The 26,094-nt window shown below is 36.8% G+C and overlaps 1 protein-coding gene and 1 pseudogene across 7 annotated transcripts in view; both read left to right on the forward strand.

The window, feature by feature from the left end:
• The window catches only part of PTPRD (protein tyrosine phosphatase receptor type D), a 541,703-nt gene that overhangs the window by 434,200 nt on the left and 81,409 nt on the right, over window positions 1–26,094 (forward strand). For all 7 annotated transcript variants that reach the window (XM_065907691.1, XM_065907693.1, XM_065907692.1 and 4 more), the window contains one exon: window positions 25,657–25,780. In XM_065907691.1, the coding sequence (XP_065763763.1) occupies window positions 25,657–25,780 (124 nt within the window). The remainder of the gene's footprint in view (window positions 1–25,656; window positions 25,781–26,094) is intronic.
• On the forward strand, window positions 12,223–13,782 carry LOC136148718 (basic immunoglobulin-like variable motif-containing protein pseudogene; annotated as a pseudogene).

Genomic DNA, 26,094 nt, shown 5'->3' on the forward strand with positions numbered 1-26,094 from the left:
CTCTCTAGATACAAATAGACTAATATTCAAAAAACAAAACACTGTACATTACTGCAAACAAAAAGTTTTGCTATCTATATGAGAACCCTGATTATAAACAGTGCTATACATTCAGGAAGCTGTCAAGGTTTGTGATAAAAGAGGTGGTTTTTATTTACTGGAAGAAATAAGGTGCTCTTAGGCCAAAAGGAAACTTCTATGATATATTTTGTGTATTTTTCTTTATTATTTTGAGATAGAATTCATGTATTATAAAGTACAGCTTTCTAAAGTGAACAATTCACTGGATATACTTTATGTTTGACTATTAGATGGATATATTATCAAGAATCAAGGAGACCTAAACTTTTTTCCCCTACATTTTTATGAAGATTTATGCTTCTTTTGTTTGTATCACATTTAAACATCTGACAGAGGGAGCTCATGTCTCTGTGGAGTTGTTTGAAAATACTCCTGCCAGAGTCTGGGGAAGCTTGAGTAAAAGGCCGGTATTAAGGTGGGACAGTGCCTGTCACTGTGGATGTGGCAACTGATTCCCTCTTCACTGTGTTTGACTCCACTGCAAGGGATCACAGTTTTTATTGTTTTCCTGGTGTGTCTTCCACTGAAATCAAAGCTTTTTCAGGGCAGGGAAAGTTATTGTATGTATTGGGGTATCCTTGTGACTAGCAGATAATATTGGACTGTTAACCTATGACTAGCATGATAAGTGTTTCTGGGATGAATATAGGAATAAGTATAAAAAACGAAGCAGGAACACAGTCTGCTCTTCACATCTCACTCTTCCCAAACATAGTAGCACAACATCAAGATGGACATCATTTATCAAGTCATGAATAGAGATGCTTCAGTTAAAATGTTCTGTACTACAACATAGATCCTATGGGAACAGAAGGACAGCAACTTCATGGCCAACAGTCTTCTATCTAGGTGGAAAATCCGCCTTTGGCTTTCCGTGGTGGACCCCTCGTGGGTAATATATTAGCGGGACAGTACAGGAGATCGGGGGCTTCCCTGGTGATTCACTGATAAAGAATTCGCCTGCAATGCAGGAAACATGAGTTCGACCCCTGGGTGGGGAAGATGCCTGAGGGGAAGGAAATAGCAACCCACACCAGTTTTCTTGTCTGGGAAATCCCATGGACAGAGGAGTGTAGCAGGTTACAGTCCATGGGGTCACAAAAGAGTCAGACAGACTTAGCAACTAAACAACAGCAACACAACAGGAGATCAAGTGTCTGATGGGGATTCTGTGCAGAGATAGGGAAGCCATTCATTCATTCATTCCTGTGCCTGACATACGCAGCAGCAGAATGCTCATTGCAGAACTCACTTTTTCTACTCTCCGTATCTGTAAAGAAAAATGATCTGTGGTCTTCATACTTCAAGGCCAAGTCTGGGCGGGGAAAGCATCTTTCCTCAAAACTAAAAATCTGCCAGCAAGTTTCACAAAGACTAGTAGTTTCAGTATTTATCTCTCTCTAGTTTTATCATAAACACATTTGCATGAAAAGAACGTCTTTGTTTGCTTAAGACTTCATCTGTTCTTGCTACTCATTTGCTCTTGAAAAGGGATATAATCTTTTTGTTTCTGATCTATAATCATTCCCACAACAAACAGTTGTGGTGCCACAGACCGAGGATTATAGTTTTCCTTAGAGAATAATCAAATGAACTCTGAAACAAAGCTGCTCATTTCTTCCAAATATCCCTGTGAACAGTGGAAGACCGATTCTAAAAATATTGTTTAGCTCTAAAAAAATTTCCAAACACATGAATGTCCATTCCGTTAGAGGTCTGTCTCCCCTTCTAGCTTTATATTCAGTTCATCTCATACTGCAGCCATTTACTGAATTCTTACTATGTACCAGGTACTTTGCTAAGCCCAGGGGATACAAAAACTAATGATACACAATCCTTGCCCTTGAATTCTGAGTCTACAGACTGTAGTCTACAGTTTACAGTTTCCTTCAGTTTTTTACCTAAATTTTTGACCACAACTTCAACAACTGGATTTTGCCAGGATTCCAGTAACACGTGGCTGTGAGTTTTACTCCACTATAATAGGACTTGGGTTTTTTTCTATATTTGTTATATCTACCATGTGAGGAGACATGACTTTTTTTTCTTTCTTTTTTTTTTTTTTTTTGCTTTTCTAACATTCAATGAACTTCAGGGATTTAGAAATTCAGTTAGAGTTCCAGCAGCTATCTAAAATCTATTTTTCAAAGTCTGTATTTGCTAATTTCCTGGACTGAAAAATAAATCCTTTAAACTCATAGGTTTTTGGACCCATTTTAGAGAAAGCATATTTCCTTTTCTCATATTCTGTTATTTGAATGTATTTAAATAAGATTAAGGAACAGAATTTGTTCTTTATTATATTTCCCCTGACAGAATTTTTAATGTTTCTCTAAGCAATGGAAGCAATTATCAAGCACAGTATTTTGTGTTATCATTTTAACCAAAATTCCTTAATGGGATGAAATACATACCTCCAGGAAGTAGTATGAGCTACTAAAATGTCATATAAACTTTTTTTTCTACTTCCCTTATTATAAAACCTACTTGCTTTATATTGTATCTATGTTGTAAAAGATATTATATCTGCTAGTACCTTTCCTTTATGTTTGGTACATTACCCATATTGCTATTTATAAGATTGTTTAGTGTCTTTGTATTTTGTTTACTATCTTAAACTATCAAAGCATACCCTCAAGTTGGAATAAATAAGATTTGTACTGTGTGATAAAAAGAATGTACAATATTTTCTTAACAACGGATATTTTAAATAAGCAGATACATAATTATCTTTTAAGAATAAAGCTGTGTGGATAGCTTGATTAATAATATCTTTACTTTGGAAAAAAATGGTCTTTTCACAGTAACATCAGTTTTAAATAGACATACATAGATCCCCTAGAAAGGGTGTATCTATTCAGCTTTTTCCAGAATTAGATAGGGAAAAGGATCTTGTTATTCCTCTAACATACTGTGCACCTTGTTTAAACTGTGTGATTTTGTGGACCATAGCTTATCCAATAGGTTATTTTCAGTAGTCTTGCTAATCAATATAGATTGTTGTAAGGTCAATGAATTTACAGTTTTCAGCTTTAATGTGAAGATTATCTGAAGAGGGAGGGCAACAGCCTGTTACTTCCAGATTCAAATTTTTTGTATATATTTACTCAGCATTATAAATTAGGGTGAAAGTATAATTAGAAAAGAAATGACTTCCCTAATTTCAAAAGACTTTCACAGCAACTGAGACAAAAATTGTTAAAATTATACCAATATATTTTACTTTTACCTGTCCTGGGCAATCCGTTTTATAGACTACAAAGAAAAATAGTAAAGTGTATTTCATTCAGTAACTTAGAGTGGAGTTGTAAAACTCAGAACTTATTAAATGAAAGGATAGTTTATAATAATGAATTTAAAAAACTTTAGAAGAGGCTATGCCACAAGGCTAAGGATAACTAATTATCAAATGTATAGGCAATGATGTAACATATACTGATGGCTCATCTGAAAGCACATAAGAGACATCTCCAGGTAGCAAGGAATTAGAATTGCAGGATTTGAGCTGAACCTTGTAAGAAGGGTAGGATTTAAAAAAACAGAAGTGATAAGAAGTTCTCTCCAGACAAGAAGTATTCTGGTATTTTTAGAGAGTCAGAATTGCAAGTCTCTGACAGAGAAAAATGAACCCAAGGGCTGGAATTTGGGGCCAGAGGTGGCATACACAATGAGGAAGACAGCATGGCAATCCTTCACTCTAAAGAACTCTAAGTCAGTACAAGAAATGTGTCAGTGTAAAATAATATGGGACAAATGTAGAAATGGTGCTCTAGGCACTCAAAAGCTAAGAATTCAATAAGCCATTTCAAAAAGAACACCGGTTCGTCTCTAGAGTTTCACTATTCACACACCTATGTGTCTGGATGACAATCACTGTTTCTGCTTTTTTCCTCATACACATAATTGTGAGCTTTCTGTCCTGTTTTATTTAATGTCCACTACATCTCTGTAGCATAAATATATCTCTCTCACTGACAGCCTACATTTTGAGCATGTAGTTGTCTATCTCACAATAGTTAGAATACTCAAGACAAGGGTGGTGATACAGTAAGACAACTGCCATAATGCTTCTGTGTCCAGATGCAGTAAACTGTGGTTATGTGGTGAAGCAATCCAGTTCTTTGTAACGATAGATTTATTGAAGATGAGTTTACAGAAGAATTGTACCAGAAATGTTGTTAAAGTGCCATCTATTAGACTGGTCATTAAGACAGTTATTGCAGACTTGTTATTCATGAGTTACTGGTCTCCTAACATTCTCAGTCATCTCTGCTAATACTGTTATGTCCTTTGCTCCACCGTGGTTATTCAGTTCCAAGGAATGAACTCTCATCATTCTGTTTTCTTGAGAATATATGTGGTTGTGTGCAGTGGGGGAGGGAGTGTAAGACAGAGGCACAGATAGAAGGAAAAGGGGCATGGTTGGGAGAAAGGAAACCAAAATCCTCTGTCTCTATGGTCTTAACGGTATAGGGTGAATGTTTAAGATTTCTTTTAAATATAATAAGAGCTGTGTTAAAATTAAATGATAGAGAAAGCTACAGCTTTTTATATTCAGAAAAGTTTGGAAGTGAAAAGTACAGTCGGATGAATGTCTCATTAAACCAAACTGACACTTATATCTGGCGTTTAATCTATTTTCTTTACTGTCCAGAGTTTCAAAATAAGGAACTCAACTTCATGATAGTAAATTCAAAGTCATAATTTATATATATGCACTAGAATATAGTAGTTAAGAGCTCAGACTTCAGTCAGGAAGCTTCGATTCACGTGTCAGCTCCAGTTCTTTATGGACTGTCGGTGGGGGGTTGCGGGGGAGAGAGAGGTATCTTAACTCCTTTAGGACTCCATTTCTTTATCCTTAATACACATAACAGTATCTGACAAATAGCTGAGAAAAGAAGAGAAGCAAAAGGCAAAGGAGAAAGGGAAAGATATACCCATCTGAATGCAGAGTTCCAAAGAATAGCAAGCAGAGGTAAGAAAGCCTTCCTAAGTGAACAATGCAAAGAAACAGAGGAAAACAATAAAATAGAAAAGTCTAGAGATCTCTTCAAGAAAATTGGAGGTATCAAGGGAACACTTCATGCACAATATGGCACAATAAAGGACAAAAATGGCAAGGATGTAACAGAACCAGAAGAGATTAAGAAGAGGTGGCAAGAATACACAGAAGAACTGTACAAAATGATCCGGATAACCATGATGGGGTGATCACTCACTTAGAGCCAGACATCCTGGACTGTGAAGTCAAGTGGCCTTAGGAAGCATTACTACCAACAAAGCTAGGGGAGGTGATGAAATTCCATCTGAGCTATTTCATATCCTAAAAGATGATGCTGTGAAAGTGCTGCAGTCAATATGCCAGCAAATTTGGAAAACTCACAGTGGCCACAGAACTGCAAAAGGTCAGTTTTCATTCCAATCCCAAAGAAAGGCAATGCCAAAGAATATTCATACTACCACACAATTGTACTCATTTCACATGCTAGTGAGGTAATGCTCAAAATCTTTCAAGTTAGACTTCAACAGTATGTGAACCGAGAAATTTCAGATGTACAAGCTAGATTTAGGGAAGCCAGAGGAACCAGAGATCAAATTGCCAACATCCGATGGATCATAGGAAAAGCAAGGGAATTCCAGAAAAACATCTACTTCTGCTTCATTGACTATGTGAAAGCCTTTGACTGTGTGGATCACAACAAACTGCGGAAAATTCTTAGAGAAACGGGAATACCAGACCACCTTACCTTTCTCCTGAGAAACCTGTATACAGGTCAGGAAGCAATAGTCAGAACTGCACATGAAACAACATACTGGTTCTAAATTGAGAAAGGAGTACTTTAAGACTATATATTGTCATCCTGCTTATTTAACTTACATGCAGATTACATCATACGAAATGTTGCCCTGCATGAGTCAAAAGCTGGAATCAAGACTGTTGGGAGAAATATCAACAACCTCAGATATGCAGATGACACCACCCTTATGGCAGAAAGCAAAGAGAAACTGAAGAGCCTCTTGATGAGGGTGAAAGAGGAGAAAGAAAAAGCTGACTTAAAACTCAACATTTAAAAAATGAAGATCATGGCATCTGGTCCCATCACTTCATGGCAAATAGATGGAGAAACAAAGGAACTAGTGGCTGATTTTATTTTCCTGGGCTCCAAAATCACTGCAGATGGTGATTGCAGCCATGAAATTAAAAGACACTTTCTCTGTGAAAGGAAAGCTATGACCAACCTAGACAGCATATTAAAAAGCAGAGACGTCACTTTTCGAACAAAGGTCCTTATAGTTAAAGCTGTGGTTTTTCCAGTAGCCATGTATGGATGTGAGGGTGGTAGCAGAAAGAATATTGAGCATGGAAAAACTGATGCTTTCAAACTGTGATGCTGGAGAAGACTCCTGGGAGTCCCTTGGACTGCAAGGAGATCAAACCAGTGAATCCTAAAGGAAATCAACCCTGAATATTCATTGGAAGGACTGATGCTGAAGTTTTGAAGTTGAAGCTTCAGTACTTTGGTCACCTGAGCAAAGAGCTGACTCATTGGAAAAGACTCTGATGCTGGGGAGAATTGATGGCAGGAGGAGAAGGGGACGACAGAGGATGAGATGGTTGGATGGCATCATCAACTCAGTGGACATTAGTTTGAGAAAACTCAGGGAGATAGTGAAGAACAGGGAAACCTGGCCTGCTACAGTCCATGGGGTTGCAAAGAGTCAGACAGGACTTAGTGTCTGAACCAAGAGTATCTACCTAAATGTTTTAAAATTACATGAGATTCCATGCATAATGATGATACTGTCATCATAATCAAAATCAGAACCACTTTAACCTGATTACTTCTCAGTACCACTCTCTGATGAGGTTAGAGGGAGATGATTAAGTCCTGTCTTGGCCATTCCAGCGTTTTTTCTTGGTTGTAAGTCTACACTGAGCTTTAACTCCATAGATGGCCATAGAAGCCTGCTGAAAACTTGACATAGATTTCACAAAACACCATCCAGAATGTTGAGTCCTATAATCTGTTGGTTTTGCCTCTGACCATAGTAAGAGGAAGTCAGACATGCAGTTGTGAAGAATGTCCTTCAATACCCTTTTCCTCCCATTTTGGACGTAGTACTATGTTTACAAGATGAAAAATTTAAAAACAAGATAAACATAAAATATTAAAATAATTACAGTTAAATGATAAACAGAAATACATTTAGAATTATGAAGAGTTTGAGCAAAACTTTATGCAAATAGGGCAGCACTAAACCTAGAGTGGTTAGGAACACTCAGCAGGCAGCAGCTGGGGAGAGACATACCAAAAAAAAACAGTGGAAGCAAAAAGTAAACAAATTATTGATGGGCTGTGGCTTAAAGCCTTGATGGCTGTGTGTGATTGGTTTTCCTTAGTATTTTGATTTCATAACCTTAAAGTACATAGTTTAGTCACTCAGTCATGTCCGACTCTTTGCGACCCCATGGACTGTAGACTACCAGGCTCCTCTGTCCACGGGATTCTCCAGGCAAGAGTACTGGAGTGGGTTGCCATTTCCTTCTCCAGAGGATCTTCCCGACCCAGGGATCGAAGCCGGGTCTCCCACATTGTAAGCAAACGCTTTACCGTCTGAGTTACCAGGGAAATTCTTAGAGGCTTAGGTTTTGGTTTACTTATGTAGACTGCCATGGGTTTAGAGCCACTCAATCTAATTTCCTCCTTGTTTAATTAACATTATCTACTTCACATCCAAGAAATAAGTGATGGTAGCATTGATGTATAACATTCTAGGTTTTTATATTGATTTGTGTATCTATATCCATATGTCTATATCCATATCTGCAGTGTATATAAATTTACATATTTTAATAATTTGTTTTGTTTGTGCTTAGCCGTTCAGTCATGTCCAACTCCTTGCAACCCCATGGACTGTAGCCCACCATGCTCCTCTGTCCATGGGCATTCTCCAGGCTATAATACTGGAATGGGTTGTCATGCCCTCTTCCAGGGGATCTTCCCAATGTAGGGATTAACCCAGGTTTCTCACATTATAGGCGGATTTTTTACCATCTGAGCCACCAGGGAAGTCCAAGAATTTTAATAATAGTAATGTTTTATAGTTTTTCTTTTTAAACTTAGTAAAAGTGGACATCTTTATGTCAGTAGATATAGAATACTTCAATAGTAAGTAACCATCTATTATATATTAAAACTATTACCTACTTTTTTCATTGTTGCAAAGAACTATATAATGACTGCCCTATACATTTGTCTAGTAGACAAACATGTTTTTCACTTTCAAGGCATTTAAGCAAAGTTTAGTGCCTGATGGTGTCTCTAATGTCTAACCCTAGGGGATGATGAATCAGTGACTAGCTTAGTTTAAAGAAGGTGTGCAGTAAGATGAATGGGAGTCAGTTGAGGAAGGCAAATTGATCCTAAACTAAGCTTCCAGATCATGAAATTCAGTACCTTTGATAAGGTCACTTTACTCCAGAACCAGATTCTTAGTTTTATAAACTTCTGATTGTTGACTTATTTCCAGGGACCTCACCTTCATTAGTTGTGTGATTTTAACACCCATGTCATCAAGCTGTGATGACTGGATGCCACCATCCTTCTGAAAGGACCAGAAAGTCATGGTTGCCATCCTCTCTGATCCTCCATTTTCTATGCATCTATAACTTAATTTATCTACCCCTGACTTAGAATTTAAGTATGTTAATGCAGATTTTAAAACATACGTTAATATATGTTCTAATACTTTAAAACATGTACTATTTGAAGACGTGATGGTGGAATTGAGTGATAGTCAAGCAATAAACTTATGTTTATAGAGCATAAAAAAAGAAAGTATAGCCAATTATACCTGTTTTCATAATAGTTTAAAAATATATGTTAGACACAAAAAATTAAAGATTTGTATGGAGTGATCAGTGTATAAAGTCAGTTCCTTAACTTCATTCTTTTCCTTCACAATTGAACACACATCCAGCCAGCTTAGTATACCATCAGGTTTCTGCCTTCTGCCAGCCTGCCCCAGAAGGAAAAGTATGTGTGTGTGTGGTGTGTATAAATATAAATCTGAATAGTCTAAATTGCTGGACTAGTAGAGAGCAAGGTAAATATATATTAAGAATGAAATTCTGGTTCCTTTTTTTTTTCCTGTCTTCTGTACAGTTTCATAGGAATCACTGGGTCAGTCCAGCCACTTTCTATCATTCTGATTTTCATATCCCACTCCTGTGTAAACAGAGTAAATGAGTAGAGTAGCTCTTATTCTGCAGAAATTGCTTTGTTTACTTTTCCCACAAGATAATTTGTATGTGAACTTAGTAAGCAGATCTTGCCATCTGTCTATCGTCTCTTTCTCTCTTTCCATATATATGTACTCCCCTGGCTATGGTGGTTATAACACTGTATCATGAAATCACCAAGATCCCAAGATGTAGGTGTGGTTGTAGGTGTGGATATGAAGTACATGGAGCCTGCTCTAACCTTATAATTTTTTGTTCAAAGTGAGAATGAACACAGTAAGAGTGAAAGTTGGTCCTATTGACAATTAAACTGGGATAGCTGGTATAAACTGGGATAATAAGATGCCCCTAACTGAAACACATGTTCGTACATAAGTCAGTGGATAGAAACACTTAGCTTTTCTTTTAGAGATAATTTTGCAACAATTGTCTTAAACATTTTATTTCACTTACTACTTTTGCATCTAAACAGATGTGTCAGCATTTACAAAGAGTGATGAGGAATAAATGCATTCATCTTGTTAATTCAGTACCAAAATCCAGTGCTCTTTTATTCATGGAAAAGAAATGCCACTGTGAATTACTCAGCTACATGCTGTGCATCGATTGCATTTAGTAATTTTGTTTGTTACCTATAGACAATTCTCTCTATAAACATTGTAATTACTTTCTACCAATTCAATCAACTTTATCTCTTTAATCAGAGCAGTTAATACATTTCTAATAACATTTTCTTGCCCTAAATAGTCTGGAAAATTCTTAATTCCTTTTGCTTTTCCAAATAACATCAGAAATCCTAGTCTGTGAATCATAAAATGATTCTCCATGAAGCTCTAGTCTGTAAGATCCACTATAATTGTCCATCCCCACTTTTTATTATTATTATTCAGTTTAATTTGAAGCAAGCAATAAACAGCTGAAACCTAAAACATTTGGTTTAAAAGGTATCATATTTTTTTTTAATTTGAGTTTCTAATATTCTTTAGATATTAACACTGTATCTCCTTTTTGAACTCTTACTTGAGTCACTCAAAAAATAAATCTTCCAGAGTCACATATATCAAGAGGAAAAAATGCATCTGCATACTTGAGATCACAAAGCTTTGTCCTACTGAGTGAAAAGAATCCAGTATCATTGTTACTATTGTTTTGTAAATTTGAAACCACAGTAAATTAGGGTAAGTTACATGTAAATGTAGAAGTAAATGCTATCCTCAGGATAAAAAAACTAATTCAACCTCAAATATTTACTCACCTAATATTGCTGAATGTTTACTGTAAGTATATGCTTGTATTTAGTCACTCAGTCATGTCTGACTCTATATGACCCCGTGGACTGTAGCCTGCCAGGCTCCTGTGTTCTTGGGGAGTCTCCAGGCAAGCATACTGGAGTGAGTTGCATGCCCTCCTCCAGGGGATCTTCCCTATGCAGGGATCAAACCCAGGTCTCCTGCATTAGAGGCAGATTCTTTACCATTTGAACCACCAGGGAAGCCCTACTATAAGTATAATTTATCTTTTATGCTTCTCTACATATCAACTGCAATAATGCAAATAAAGACATCATTAGTTGAAGTAATTTTCTATAACTATTTGTTACATAATAAGTTAGAGTCAATTTCGTTTCAAATCTTTAGGCGACATTTAAAGTTGTACAGTATTATCACTTATTTAAAGAAAAAAATTAATTATATACAAAAAACACTTGACTGAAACACTTTTTGATGCCTCCAATGAGTGTGGTATGTTATTAAATTATACATACTTCTACTCTTAAAGGGAAATGCCCACATCCATTCATTAGTTAATAATGAGAACCTTGAAAAGTCCCTATTTCAGTCCTTCAGCCTCTGAATAGTGGCCTAAATGAGATGTACATTTATAGGAAAAGACTTAGGAAGTTCTGTTAAGTAATTAGGTACAGAGAGAAAAATGAAGGCACAAGCATGATACTTGGCTGACAACAATTGAGAAAAGGAACATAAAGCAAACAGGCCCAAGTACATGACGTGCCAGAGCTAACTGGGGTGAAAGGGGAAGCAAGCACCCTAGATTCTGAATCCTCGACTCTGCTCATTACCATACTTCCCACCCCTTCCTCACATTTCAGTTTATAAAGTATCATTGGATTCAACAGAACTCACACTGTTTTCTTTAAAGCAAATACTCATTATGTCAATTGCAGCTCTCTGCTAATTGTGCAGTGTTCACAACTATGCAACTTGGGTCTTTTTCAAATTGATACATATTAATTTACTGTTCTCAAAATGGAGAGAAAGAATATAAATGCATGAGAATTTTTAAAAACAAGGTTTCATAAATGGCACAAATGTATTTAAAGTGTAGAAAGGTAAAAATGTACAATAGAAAATAACTGTACCTAGCAAGGCTCTCATTAAGATTTAATGGAGAAATCAAAAGTTTTGCAGACAAGCAAAAGCCAAAATAATCCAGTACCATTAAACCAGCTTTAAAACAAATGTTAAAGGAAGTTCTCTAGGCAAAACAGAAAAGGCCACAACTAGGATGAGAAAATTACAAAAGGAAAAAGCTCACTAATAAAGGCATACATACAGTAAAAGTAGGAAATATCCACACACAGAATAACTAGATGTGAAATATGATATCAAAAGCAGTAATCATGAACAAAAGAGAGTAGAAATGCAAAGTATTAAAAAGTACATTTGAAATTAAGAAATTAGCAAAATAATTTTATACACACATACACAGACATATACACAGGACTGTACAAAAACCTCATGGTAACCACAATCAGTGTCTGTAATAGATGTACACACAAACAAATGTAAAAGGAATCCAAACATAACACTAAAGATAGTCATCAAAGCACAAAACAACAAAAATACAACACAATTAACAAAATGACAGTAAGAATGTACGTATCAAATAATTACCTTAAAGGTACTTTAAATACAGACTTACACCATGATATATTAAAAGTTAAAGATACTGAAAGGATTCTAAAGGCAACAAGAGAAAACAGAATTAATAACAAGGGAACTGCCATAAAGCTATTGACTGATTTCTCTAGAGAAACATTGCAGTCTAGAAGGGAACAGCAAGGTATATTCAAATCTCTGAAAAAGAAAATCCTGCAACCTAGGATACTCAGCAGAGATTATTACTTAGGAGAGAGAAAGAAATTCTCAATCAAAAGCTAAAAGAATACAGCAGTACTAAATGTACCCAAAAAGAAATATTGAAAGGTAATCTCTAAATAAAAAAGCAGCAAGAATCTATAGGAAAGAGAAAAATCACAACTGGAAAGTGTATCATTTCAATAAGGCAGTACACAGAATTAAATATACACACACACACACACATATATATATAGTAAAAGTGATGATAACTGTAATAAATAGCAAAGAGATATAAAAGAGGACAGTAAAAAAAATCATAAAATGTAGGGGAATGGAGTGAGAAAAATGTGTATTTTCTTTCTTTTTTTTTAAAGAATGTGTTTGAGCTCATATGCCTACCACTCTAAAACAAATAAATGTAATAATGGGTTAACATACTTGAAAAACCACAGTAACCACAAATTATAAACAGACAATATATTCACAAAAACCAAAGAGAAGAGAACACCAGTATAACAAAAAAGAAAATCACCTAATCACAAAAGGAAAGAAAAAAGAATACAGAAGAAATATAAATTAACAGGAAAACCTGTTAAAGCAAATAGAGCATTCAACAGGGGTCCCCTCTAGCCACAAGAAGTAGAATATTGGAACCTCATTGGAAAATCAAGTAGAAAACATCCTGGTATTCACTGTAAAAAAAAAAAAAAAAAAAAAGGCAGATACTGTTACTGATCGAAACACTTAAAATCCAGAATATATAGATATCCTACCCTTAAAGAGAGAGGGCTACATAGAATATCCATGGAATTCTCCAAGCCAGAATACTGGAGTGAGTAGCCGTTCCCTTCTTCAGGGGATCTTCCCAATCTAGGTCTTCCACATTGCAGGTGAATTCTTTACCAGCTGAGCCACAAGGGAAGCCCAAGAATACTGGGGTGGGTAGCCTATCCCTTCTCCAGCAGATCTTCCCAACCCAGGAATTGAATGGGGGTCTTCTGCATTGCAGGAGGATTGTTTACCAGCTGAGCTATCAGGGAAGACCATAGAGAGGGGCTACAGTATGGAAAAACTAAGAAGGTTTGGGAAATTTGCCTTGCATCATTGCATTCCAGAGACTTAGCTGGCAAAGATTTGGCCTTTGGGACTTTCCACTTGAAACCATTAGACAAGAATCACAGTCTTCAACACATGCCCAGGGAATCGTGAAATCTGAGACTGGGAACAGTATCTCCAAGAAGCAGTGCAGGTGTTGCTTTCCATTAGGACTCGATGTGGAGAAAGATGTCCAGTATCCACAAGAGAAGGAACAGAGGCTACCATGGTTAGAGTGATTACAATAGGAATGAATGACCGTTCTGGGTACACACAGTGGGTGTTATACACACACAGCCTGGTCTATGCAGGACTGTGTTATGGCAGTAAGAGATTTTAAGTCTACATTAAATAGGAACAGATCTTGTGGGACAAAACATAACCTTGTAGTTCCTCAGTAAATAAGCTTGTATATGATTAGGATGGGTGATTTCAGACATATAAACAGTGAAGCACAATTTTTTTGTCCTTTTAAAGTTAAGAGTATATAAACATTCTGGAAAATTTCACAAAGTCCAATAAAATTACCTACAAACAAATCAGACACAGTTTCACTCAATGGCATCATGATTTGAAATACTTAAGCATAAAGTGACTTCTTAGGACTTGACCCCCAGATATTTGTAGCCATTTTATTCCTAAGCTCAAAATGTAAGGTACTAACTATCTGCCCTTTAAAAAGCTTGGGGATGTTGACTTCTAGTTTTTCTCTCATGGTTAAATCTCATTTAAAATGACTTAGTGAATCTCGACATTCTTTTACTTGTAGTGGTTCGTTTTGGTTTTTGTTTTTTCCTGATTGACTTTCTCAGGATTCTTAAGAGGCAATCGAGAAAAAATTCCAGTCACTGATCTTTCCTAGTGGTGTAAATGGGTGATTTAGTGTATTGATTCAAGTGTTCTGGACTTTCCTGGTATGTTATTATTAAATATTGACAAGAACTTTAGGTCTTGAAAGATTTCTGTAAGTCTACAGTAATCAACCTTGTTTTAGAAATAATGGAATAAGTGGGCTTCCCTGCTGGCTCAGCACTAAAGAACCACCTGCAATGTAGGAGACACAGGTTAGATCCCTGTCTTGGGAAGATCTCCTGGAAAAAGAAATAGCAACCCACTCTGGTATTCTTCCCTGGGAAATCCCATGGACAGAAGAGCCTGACTGGCTACAGTTCTTGGGGTCCTTAAAAGTCAATGGGCTAAATGCTCCAACCAAAAGAGTGGCAGTTTGAATAATAAAACAAGACCTTACACTATGCTATTTACAAGACCACTTTAAGACAAAGGACACACATGGATTGAAAGTGAGGGGATAGAAAGAAAAAGGCATTTTATGCAAATGGAAATGACAAAAAAGCAAGGGTGGCAATATTCCTATCAGACAAAACAGACTTTAAAACAAAGTCCATAAAGAAAGATAAAGAAGGACACTGTATATTGATAACAGGATCAATACAAGAAGAGGATATTACATTCATTAACATATAAGCACCCAATACAGGAGCACCTAAGTAAATATGAAGAAATTGGCAGGAATACAGTTATACCCGCAGACATTAACACTGCAGCAGTTACATCAATGGACATATCATCCAGACAGAAAATCGGTCTGTCATTTATCTCAAGACATTTTTAAATTTCCTCTTTTTCATCATTGATGCCAGGAGAAATGTCAATAACCTCAAATAGTCATATGACACCACCCTAATGGCAGAAAGCAAACAGGAACTAAAGTGTCTCTTGATGAAAGAGAAGAGTGACAAAGTGGGCTAAAAACTCAACATTCAAAAAATGAAGATCATGGCATCTGGTCCCATCACTCCATGACAAAGAGAGGGGGAAACAATGGAAACTGTGACAGACTTTCTTTTTTTGGTTTCCAAAATCACTGTAGATGGTGACTGCAGCCATGAAATTAGTAGACACTTGCTCTTGTGAAGAGAAGCTATGACAAACCTAGACAGCATATTAAAAAGCAGAGACATTACTTTGCCAGCAAGTTCCATGCAGTCAAAGCTATGGTTTTTGCCATAGTCATGTATTGATGTGAGAGTTGGATCACAAAGAAAGTTGAGCGCTGAAGAGTTGATGTTTTTGAACTGTGGTGTTGAAGAAGACTCTTGAGAGTTCGTTGGACTGCAAGAGATCAAACCAGTCCATCCTAAAGGAATCAGTCCTGAATTAATTGGAACAACTGAAGCTGAAGCTGTAGCTCTAATACTGTTGTCACCTCATGCAAAGAACCAACTCACTGGAAAGGACCCTGATGCTGGGAAAGATTGAAGGCAGGAGGAGAAGGGGACAACAGAGGATGATAGTTACATTTCTTCACATTAACAATGAAATATCAGAAAGGGAAAGTTAAAAAAAAGATCCCTTTAAAAAAAACAAAATAAAATACTTAGGAATAATCCTGATCAAAGAGATAAAAGGCTTATATACTGAGAACTATGAACACTGATAAAGGAAATTAACAGTGATTCAAAGAAATGGAAAAATATACCATGCTGTTGGATTGGAAGAATCAATACTGTTAAAATGGTCATACTGCCCAAAGCAATCTACAGATTTAGTGTGATCCCTACCAAATTACCCATGACATTTTTCACAGAGCTAGAATAAATAATTCTAAAATTTATATGGAACCATAAAACACCCAGAATTACCAAAACAGTCCTGGGGGAAAGGAATAAAGTTGAGGGCATAATCCTGCCAGACTTAAAAGAGTACTACAAAGCTACAGTAACCAGAATGGTGGTATTGGCTCACAAATGACAAGTGGATCAATGAAGCAGAATAGAGAAATCAAAAATAAACTCACACACCTGTAGTCAATTAAATTTCAGCAAAGAAGGAAAGAATAATCAATGGGAAAGAGAGTGTCTTCAGCAAGTGGTATTGGGAAAGCAGGACAGCTGCACATGTATCAGTGAAGTTAGAACATACTCTGACATCATGCACAAAAGACATGACACGATAAAACTCCTAGAAGAGAACATAATCAAACATTCTAAGGTAAATCTTAGTGATATTTTCTTTGTTCAGTCTCCCAAAGCAATAGAAATAAACAAATGGGACCTAATCAAACTTGTGATCTTTGGGCCAAAGATTACAAAGGAAACCATAAACAAAATGGAAAGACAGCCTATGGACTAGGAGATGAAATTCATAAGTCATGCAAGCAATAAGGACTTAATTTCCGATATACACACACAACAGTTCATACAACTCCATAGAAACAATAATCAACCCAATAGAAAAATGAGGAGAAAACCAATCATACATTTCTCCAAAGAAGACACACATATAGCCAAGGTGAAAAGATGCCCGGCATTGTTAATTATTAGACAAATACAAATCTAAAGTAAAATCCAGTATCACCTCACACTGGTCAGAATGGCCATATCATTAAAAAGCCTACAAATAATACATGCTGGATAGGGTGTGGAGAAAAGGAAACTCCCCTACACTGTTGATAGGAATGTACATTGGTATATAGCAGTATAGAAATTTAAAAACTATAAAAAAAAAAAAAAGAGCTGCTATATGATCCAGCAATCCCACTCCTGGGCATATATCTGGGGAAAAAAAACTACTTTGAAAAGATACCTGCACCCCAGTGTTCATAATGGCAGTATTCACAATAACCAAGACATGGATGCAACCTACATGTTCATCAACAGATAAATGGATAATGAAGATGTAGTATATGTATACACAATGGAATATTACTCAGCCATAAAAATGAGAATGTAATAATGCCATTTGCAGCATCGCTTGTAGACCTAGAGGTTATCATACTAAATTAAGTTAGACAAAGACAAATATGACATCATTTATACATGGAATCTAGAACATGATACAAATGAACTTCTTTACAAAACAGAAACTGAATAGAAAACAGAATCTGGAAAAAGAATATACCTATGTATAACTGAATCACTTTGATATATACCTGACACATTTTAAATCAACTATATTTCAAGTTTAAAAAGGAAAAACATGCCCAAAAGAGAATTAATATTAAAAAAATAAAAAGGATTCATTGCAAAAATATGTAGTCAATGGCAGACTCTTCTTCTAAACCTCAATAAATAAATAAATAAAACTTGAGAATATCTGGGGGCAAACCACAGTGAAGACCAAATGAACCTATTGATGGGGAATTATGTGGACAGATAGTATTTTTCTGAAGGTTAAGGTCAATGAAAGTTCATCTCCCTGTATAAAGAATACTTAGTCTGACCCATAGTTTGGCTAGTCAAGTCGCTTTTTTTTCTTAGTTCTATATAATTAAATGTTGTAGTTTCAAAACATACAAAACCAGGATGTATCTTTTTTGTGGTTTCTCTTTTGAGTTTCTAAAGGGAATATTTTGAGGTTTTCTCTTGGTGGAATGAGAAATGGAACACAGAGCAACTTGTATGGTGTTCTGCACATGTGAATTATATTTTTCTTCTGGATAGAGAAGTTGAAATTTTAAACCATATTTAAGAGCTTTGCTGTAAAATGACTTCAGCTTTGTCATAAAAGGTCACTCATATCAAGATGTAATTTTACTCAATGACTGTAATCTGATTTGCAAATTTATGAGCACTTTCTTGTTTTGAGTTTAAAATTATAAATACAGATCAGAAGCACTACAGAAACTTTTGTTCCTAGATTTCCCATTGTGTTTTAGGAGAAAAATTGAAAGGCATGTGTGAAACAGTCCAGAAGCCTTTTCCAGCTTGGCCAGAGACAACACATATCATGGTGGCTAGTCACTCAAATGAGGGCAGGGGAAGGGTGCGGGGTGCAGAATATCTCTGCCCCAAATCTAATTTCTCTCCCTAGTAGCTGTCTGAAACTGAGAAAGTAATTTAACTTCTCTACACCGTAGTTTTCTCATCAACAGAACTGTGATAATGATGGTAACTATTTCCAGAGTCTTTGTGAAGATAAAATGATGGGAGATAAGTAAAGCACAAAGAAATGTAAATGAAAACTAAATGCTCCATTCCATAAGTGTTAGTTACAGTATAAAATAATTATATTTTAATTCAAACTTCTCATCAAGAACACAGGGCAAAATGGTAAATCCATAAGTTAAAGGTAGCTTTTATCTCCACTGACATATATTTTTCTCTTACCTATTTTAAGGCAAAGTTACAGTTGATTAAAGAAAAAATTAGAACTTTCAGACCATCAAGTTAAAGACTGCATAGATTCAAAGTATTTGATATTAGCAAGTGTTTAGTTGGGGCTTTCCCTTCTCTAAGTAACAAGGGGATTTTCCTTTTATTTTGTCACTTTTTCTCAGTATAGCTAAGCACTTGAGTTGAAGATGGCTAGCCATCTTCTGTTAGCTTTAAGAGTGATTCAGTCAAAAACTATTGAGATTCTCAAAAACTGTTGAGCGTCCCAGCGCTCACAGGAGTTTCTTAGGTCTCCTGGTCGCTCTGCCAGTTGTTGGGCTGCACCTGGCAGGCCCGCCAGACCTGTGCTTGCCCAGCCTCAAGAAAGAGCCCAGAGTCAGCGTCAGAGACATCAGTGGTTTAATGGATGGAGGACTTACATGTCTGAAGGAGCCTGTGTAATGTACCAAGTGTGCAGACAGGGAGGCAGTGTAGAATGGTTTAGCATCTTGGTTAAAAAAAAAAACCCACATAGGGTTCATCCAGCACACCTTGAAGGGCCATACTGATTGGAGAAACAAAAGTAAATATTATGAAATAGCATTGTTTATAAATTTTGTGACAATGTAATGTCCGCATTTCATGCAACTTATTTAAAAGTCCATCAATCAACTTTGGGTCAAATATATCTACCTTTCTTCTTTTCCAACTCGCAAAATTCTTAGGGGAGGATGAAGATGACCTGATCAAGATTTTGGTTCAAGGGGGTAGAATTTTGGATTGAGTACCAAGAAGGAGGTGGATCCCACTCAATGTCTGGATAAACAGACACAGAAAGATAAGTGGAAATACCTGAGAATCAAAACCAAGTACTCAGGAAATAAATCCAAATACTAACAGCAAGAAATGATTAGATCCATTAGGAACATTAGGAAAAAGGATGCTTATTTCAGATTGTTTTGAATAATATTTGGGAGACCTCAGCCTAATTTTATAGTAGGTAGGTATGTGGTCATGATGGATTGGCCAAAGATATAACTCCTGTATCACTTAAGACCTGTGTTGCTCCTTGTCCACTTGGCCATTTCATTCTTCCTTGGTAAGATTTCAGCAAGAGAAGCCAGAAAACAAAGAAGCAAAACAATAGTGTCATCATTTAGCACTAAGGAGAGCCTGAAGATTGGGTTTTGAATACTAGAGTCCTATTCATCCATGATATATTGCTTCATTAACATGGATAATTGAAATTTTATTTTCCTCAATTTTTTTAATATAAAATCTCTTCTGATACTTCATCTACTTTCAGTAGTTATTCTTTTTTACTGAGTTTACTGCTCTCAGCAGCCTGACAAGCTCCAAAATAATGACCTAGGCTGTGTATTGCTGAGCGTTCAGTCAGACAGACAGATACAGATGGATGAGTGTGTGTTGCACAAAGACAAGTCAGCATTATTTAATCAATGTTTGTTTGATCCGTGTAAAATGAGTATAAATGTAAGCCGCATCCCATCTGCTTTATCATCCATGTGAAGCCAACCTCATTTTTAAAACTTGATCTCTTATGTAATTGCCCCAGAATGACACTGTTGGCCTGCACCCTGCACCTGCCTCCAAGGCCTGTACTTGCCCCACTTCAACCCCAAAGAGAAAGCCCAGAGTCAACAGCAGAGATATCAGGGAATTTATATACACACTTAATTTCTCTTAATCAAGTTAAGCAGCTCATCCACAAACCAATCCTGACCATGCCCTTTAGAGGCAGCAGACCCATTTCTAAGGTACGCACAGGTATATATCTATATAGAAACAGATTTCACAGGTTTCCAGCCAGAGTTTAAAAAGGCCTCTTTATTTTTATTTTTTCTTCACTCTCAGGGATCAGATGATTAAAGTTCCTGTGAACCCAGGTCCATTACTTATTATCAAAGGAACAAGAAGAGAAATACCAATTCCTTCTAGAAAGCTAACTTCCTCTTACTGCATATGCAAAAACCAGTTTATAATGTCAAAAGAATCCCACCTTGAACACTTTCAGGGATTCTTTTTTTTTCCGGTTTCTAAGTAACCAGTTCACTTTAAGTAAATAGCAGTAATAGACATTAATATGTGGCATTCACTCACATTCACATGGCTCACTTTAATGAGAAGAACTCGAATCAACACTTAACCTTCAACTAGACTGTTAGCTCAGCCTCCTCGACTTTCTGAACACAAAAAAACAACAGCCAGCCCACAGCCACTCACCACTTTTATCCCACTGTAATAGCAGCCAACATCTATCTCCCCAACAGCCTTGGGGTGTCTGTGAGTTCTCTGTACTCTCTTGGTGACCCCCATTCGTCAAAGACAGCCACCACAGGGCCCCACAGACAGGTGGACGGCCACCCCAGAATCACCCCCGCAACTTTCAGGCTCCACATTACTGGACAGCCACCCCGGCCCCATATCTGCAACTTTCAGGCCCCACATATCCGAAGATGGGCCCACAGCTTCCCATTCCCAGGCCTGCCTTCCCGGCATCCTGGTACTCACAGGAGTTTCCTCAGTCTCCTGGTCACTCTACCAGTTGTTGAGCTTCACTCCACAGGGCCGCCAGACCTGTGTTTGCCCAGCCTCAAGACTGAAGAAAGAGTCTGGAGTTGGCAACAGAGACATCAGTGGTTTAATGAATGGGGGGACTTACGTGTCTTGAAGCAGCGTCCTGGAGCAACACCCCACTGGGTGCAGATGGCAGACAGTGGTAGGCAGAACATGGCAGCAGTCTTCACAATAGGGGAGGGGATGGTAACTGGTTACAGGTGAACTGACTTCAGGTTGCCATGTAGGTTACGGGAAACTAGCGGAGGGGCCCACCCCTAACCTTCTTTCTGATAAGCCATCAGGTGGAGATGCTCTCATCTGAAGATTAGAACAATCCCTGGCTGCAGCCCGGAGCAAGAGTGTAGGAAGGTCAGGCACTGAATAGGAGTAGATGAAGCAGGCATTGGTGGATCAGGGGATATACAGAGAGCAAGAGAACAGGCATCTTGAGTGGCCTGGTCATACATGCAGGATGATCAGTTAGAAAGAAATATTTGTACTGATAAGATAAAGGATGGGCTTCTTTACTTTGCAGTGGCTTTCTGGATAGTGAAGTGGCGCCATGGATTAGGAATTACCAGCTGTTAATCATCAGTGGATTTTGAAATCACCCAAACCTGGGTTACAGGGTTAATATATGGAATTTCACCATGTGACCAAATTAGTTAATGACCAAAACACCTGCCACAGAGAAGTCCCTCAGTAAAATTGGTTGAATTAGTCTTTCTTTACTTCCATTTCCTTATCTTCATAACAGAGGAAAAAACAGTACCTAAACCTTGCAAAACTTGTGAAATTTAAACAGGATACTGCATGGAAAAGCATAATCACCTGGCAGGTACTACTATCATTATCCTATTGCCTACAAGTCTTCATCTCCTGATTTGCACTTTAAGCCTTTAATATATTAACATACATGATATACAACTTGTGTTTCCATTACCAAGTTGTAAACTTTCCAAAGCCTTTGACTGTGTGGATCACAAAAAACTGGAAAATTCTTAAAGAAATGGGAATACCAGACCACCTGACCTACCTCGTGAGAAATATTATACAGATCAAAAAGCAACAGTTAGAACTGTACATGGAACAACAAACTGGTTCCAAATTGGGAAAGGAGTATGTCAAGGCTGTATATTGTCACCCTGCTTATTTAACTTATATGCAGAGTACATCATGCAAAATGCTGGGTTGGAGGAAGCAAAAGCTGGAATGAAGATTTCCAGGAGAAATATCAATAACCTTAGATATGCAGATGACACCACCACTATGGCAGAAAGTGAAGAGGAACTAAATAGCCTCTTGATGAAAATGAAAGAGGAGAGTGAAAAAGCTGGCTTAAAACTCAACATTTAGAAAACTAAGATCATGGCATCTGGTCCCATCACTTCATGGCAAATAGATGGGGAAACAATGGGAACAGTGACAGACTTTATTTTCTTAGGCTCCAAAATCACTGTAGATGGTGGCTGCAGCCAGGAAATTAAAAGATGCTTGCTCCTTGGAAGAAAAGTCATGACCAACATAGACAGCATATTAAAAAGCAGAGACATCACTTTGCCAACAAAGGTCCGTCTAGTCAAGGCTATGGTTTTTCCAGTAGTCATGTATGAATATGAGAGTTGGACTATAAAGAAAGCTGAGCACCAAAGAATTGATGCTTTTGAACTGTGGTGTAGGAAAAGGCTCTTGAGAGTCTCTTGGACTGCAAAGAGATCCAACCAGTCCATCCTAAAGGAAATCAGTCTTGAATATTCATTGAAGGACTGATGTTGAAGCTGAAACTCCAATCCTTTGGCCACCTGACTCGAAGAACTGACTCATTGGAAAAGACCCTGATGCTGGGAAAGATTGAAGGCGGGAGGAGAATGGAATGACAGAGGATGAGGTGGTTGGATGGCATCCCTGACTCGATGGACATGAGTTTGAGTAAGCTCCAGGATTTGGTGATGGACAGGGAAGCCTGGCATGCTGCAATCCATGGGTGTGCAGAGTTGGATATGACTGAGCAACTGAATTGACTGAACTGACTATGTAGGTATCAAATAAATCATGTTGAGGGCTGAAAATATCTGGCAAGAGTGGAAATGACCATGGATTCATAGTGTCTTTGAGTTGATAGATGCATTTTCACTGGTATAATTAAATGTATGTCATTTACACATATGAATGACCATAATCTGAGTAACAAGATCATCAGAGGGAGTAATGTCTTCCATCAAAGGAATGACTGTGTATCAGTGAGTTTAAGAACTTCGTGGAATATTTTGGAGAATACTGTGTAAAAAGCTTATGTACTCAATTATGCTCATCAGTGTAAAATGGAATATCAGTGGTAGTTGTAGTTTCACAATCATATTCTTAATTACTAAGTCATGATAATGAATATTAAAGTATTAAGCTAATTAATACATTGCAGTCTCCAAAGTCTGTTCTCTAACACCCATGCTATAAGAAAGAATTACGCCATGATTTCTCTTTATGAACTTTTCTCAGCAACATTTTTATTTTTTTAATTGTTGAACCATCTCTTGAGCCATCTTTGTAGATACAAAGATGACTAAACGTGTCTAGGTAGGATGGTGGCTAAAGGACTTCAGTGTTTTAGCCAAAGGCCACCCAGAGTCTGTGGAGAGTTTTAAACACAGTCCTAACCTATTCAGGGCTGTGGTTTAGAATGTCTACTTAAGTATGAAGAATGGATTAGAGTGAGGGTTTAGAGAAGACATCAGCTACTGAAGGACTGTGATTTAGGGAATGAGAGACTTGGGATGGAGTTGAGAAGTTTTTAAGACAGGGCTTGGTCACTAAATGGAGCTGCTTTGTGTGGAGAAGGCACAGGGTTGGGGCATCTGAATGCTTCAACTCCCCTTAGCTCACAGCATACTCTGAAAGGAGTACATTCTACAGGGAAGATGATGAGGTTCTCTGGAAGAACAAACTAGAAGGACCCCTAATCACTTTACTCTTTAGACTTTTAAGACAGGGATAATTATTTTGCTGAATACTGTTCAGTGATTGACTAGTTTGTACACAGATTAGCACAGGCTAAGAAAGGAAAACGGGTCTTATCACCTCTAGTAAATTAGAGGTTGCAATCTATACTGCTGAGAATTTCTGTATGTTTAGAGGCTATTCATGACTGTTAATAGGCTTTACTCTTTACACTTGTGAGTTTATTATTGTGCTGAACTCTATCCATTAAAACACAAAATGTGTGCATCCTTAATATTGTAACAGCTGTTGGATATATTTTACTTTCAAGTTGTACATATCAACATAAAAGCATGGAAAATATCCAGTATCAAAAATAACTGTTAAAAATTCTATGAATATAGCAGTGTTTTTGCTTTTTAAAGAATTTCATCTTGGGTATATAGACCTAATATATCATTAGTTCTGAAAACTTGATTTTGGTCATTTAAAATCATGTTTCTATAATTACTAAACTCATGTTTCCATATACCATGAAATTATATCTTTAAAAAGTGTCAGTATGCTATGATGAAAGAAAAAATACTTTGATTTCTATAACACTGCAGGACATTAAAAAGTTTCCCAGTGTTTTATAAACAAAACCTGAATTCAGTCTCAAAATAATGGTTCTGTATAAAAAGAAATTGATATATCATTTTATAGCTATACAACATATATTTTATAGAACAACTTTGGCTGAACTAAGGCATCAGGAGAGGCATAAAAAATCAGAAAAAAAAAATAAGTTTAAAATGAAGAATATAGAGCAAACTTTGTAAACATAATAACACATAATGGTAAGTTAAAAAGTAATTAGATCCTATCTGTATTAGATTATAAATTAGTATTCTAAGATGATTATTAGATTTAACTAACTTTCCTTCTTACTGTTATTCTTACCTGTTTTAATTGTACAAATTGCCTTGTGATGGTGGTGATAGTGTTACAGAGACGCAGACAAAATTCTAAGTTGCCATCGAGATGTAACCCTGCAGGTGAAAGAAGAGCTTGTGGCCAGTGAGTCCAGTGAATGTTCTGTCACCTTAAAGAGTGAGGTTAGCTCCAGAAAGGAAAGAATAGGAAGAAGAATCAGGATAAAATAATGTTCACAGAACTGGAAAGAATATTGGACTAAGATAACTTGTAGACTACAGCAACAGAGAAGAAAATTGAAAAGTTTAAAAAAAAAAAACCTGCCTTTTCACTATTAACAGGACATCTATATTGATTTTTTTTCCCCCATTTGAATCAATGTTGGTGACTATCACTGTTTTTTCCAATGATTAATCACTTCATCTTATTCTGGTTATATCAGTGTTCAGCTTCACAGCTAGGATCATCTTGATGAAGCGTAACTTCAAAATTTTCTTTTTAAATCATGTTTGTTACTTGTGATAAATGCCTATAATCTGACGTTATTCAGTATTGATTTTGTGTATGTGTGCTGTTTTTTTTTTTAAAGTCGATTGACCCTGGCCAGCAGTTCACATGGGAACATTCAAACTTGGAAGTAAACAAACCAAAGAATAGATATGCAAATGTAATCGCTTATGATCATTCCCGAGTTCTCCTATCAGCAATAGAAGGTAAGGAAATGCAGATGATATTTATACCTTTATTTCCATGGGTTTAAACGTGTGTGTGAAAATACAGTTTTAACTAGGTGTTCAGTCATCTGTGAACATAGTTACTTAAGATTTAGGCACTGCTTATTCTCACTTCTTTCATACAAATATGCCAATACTGGGACACACAGTATTCTTGACACAGGGCATCCCTCACACCTTCTTGCTTTACCATGGATGAAAGGTTGATCATTTAGTTCATGTTTATATAAGAGAAGCAAATTGAGGTTGCCCATTTTACTGATGCTTGCTGATGGTTATGAATAAACAGGTGA

The sequence above is a fragment of the Muntiacus reevesi genome, chromosome 17, assembly GCF_963930625.1.
Source record: "Muntiacus reevesi chromosome 17, mMunRee1.1, whole genome shotgun sequence".
Lineage (NCBI taxonomy): Eukaryota > Metazoa > Chordata > Mammalia > Artiodactyla > Cervidae > Muntiacus > Muntiacus reevesi.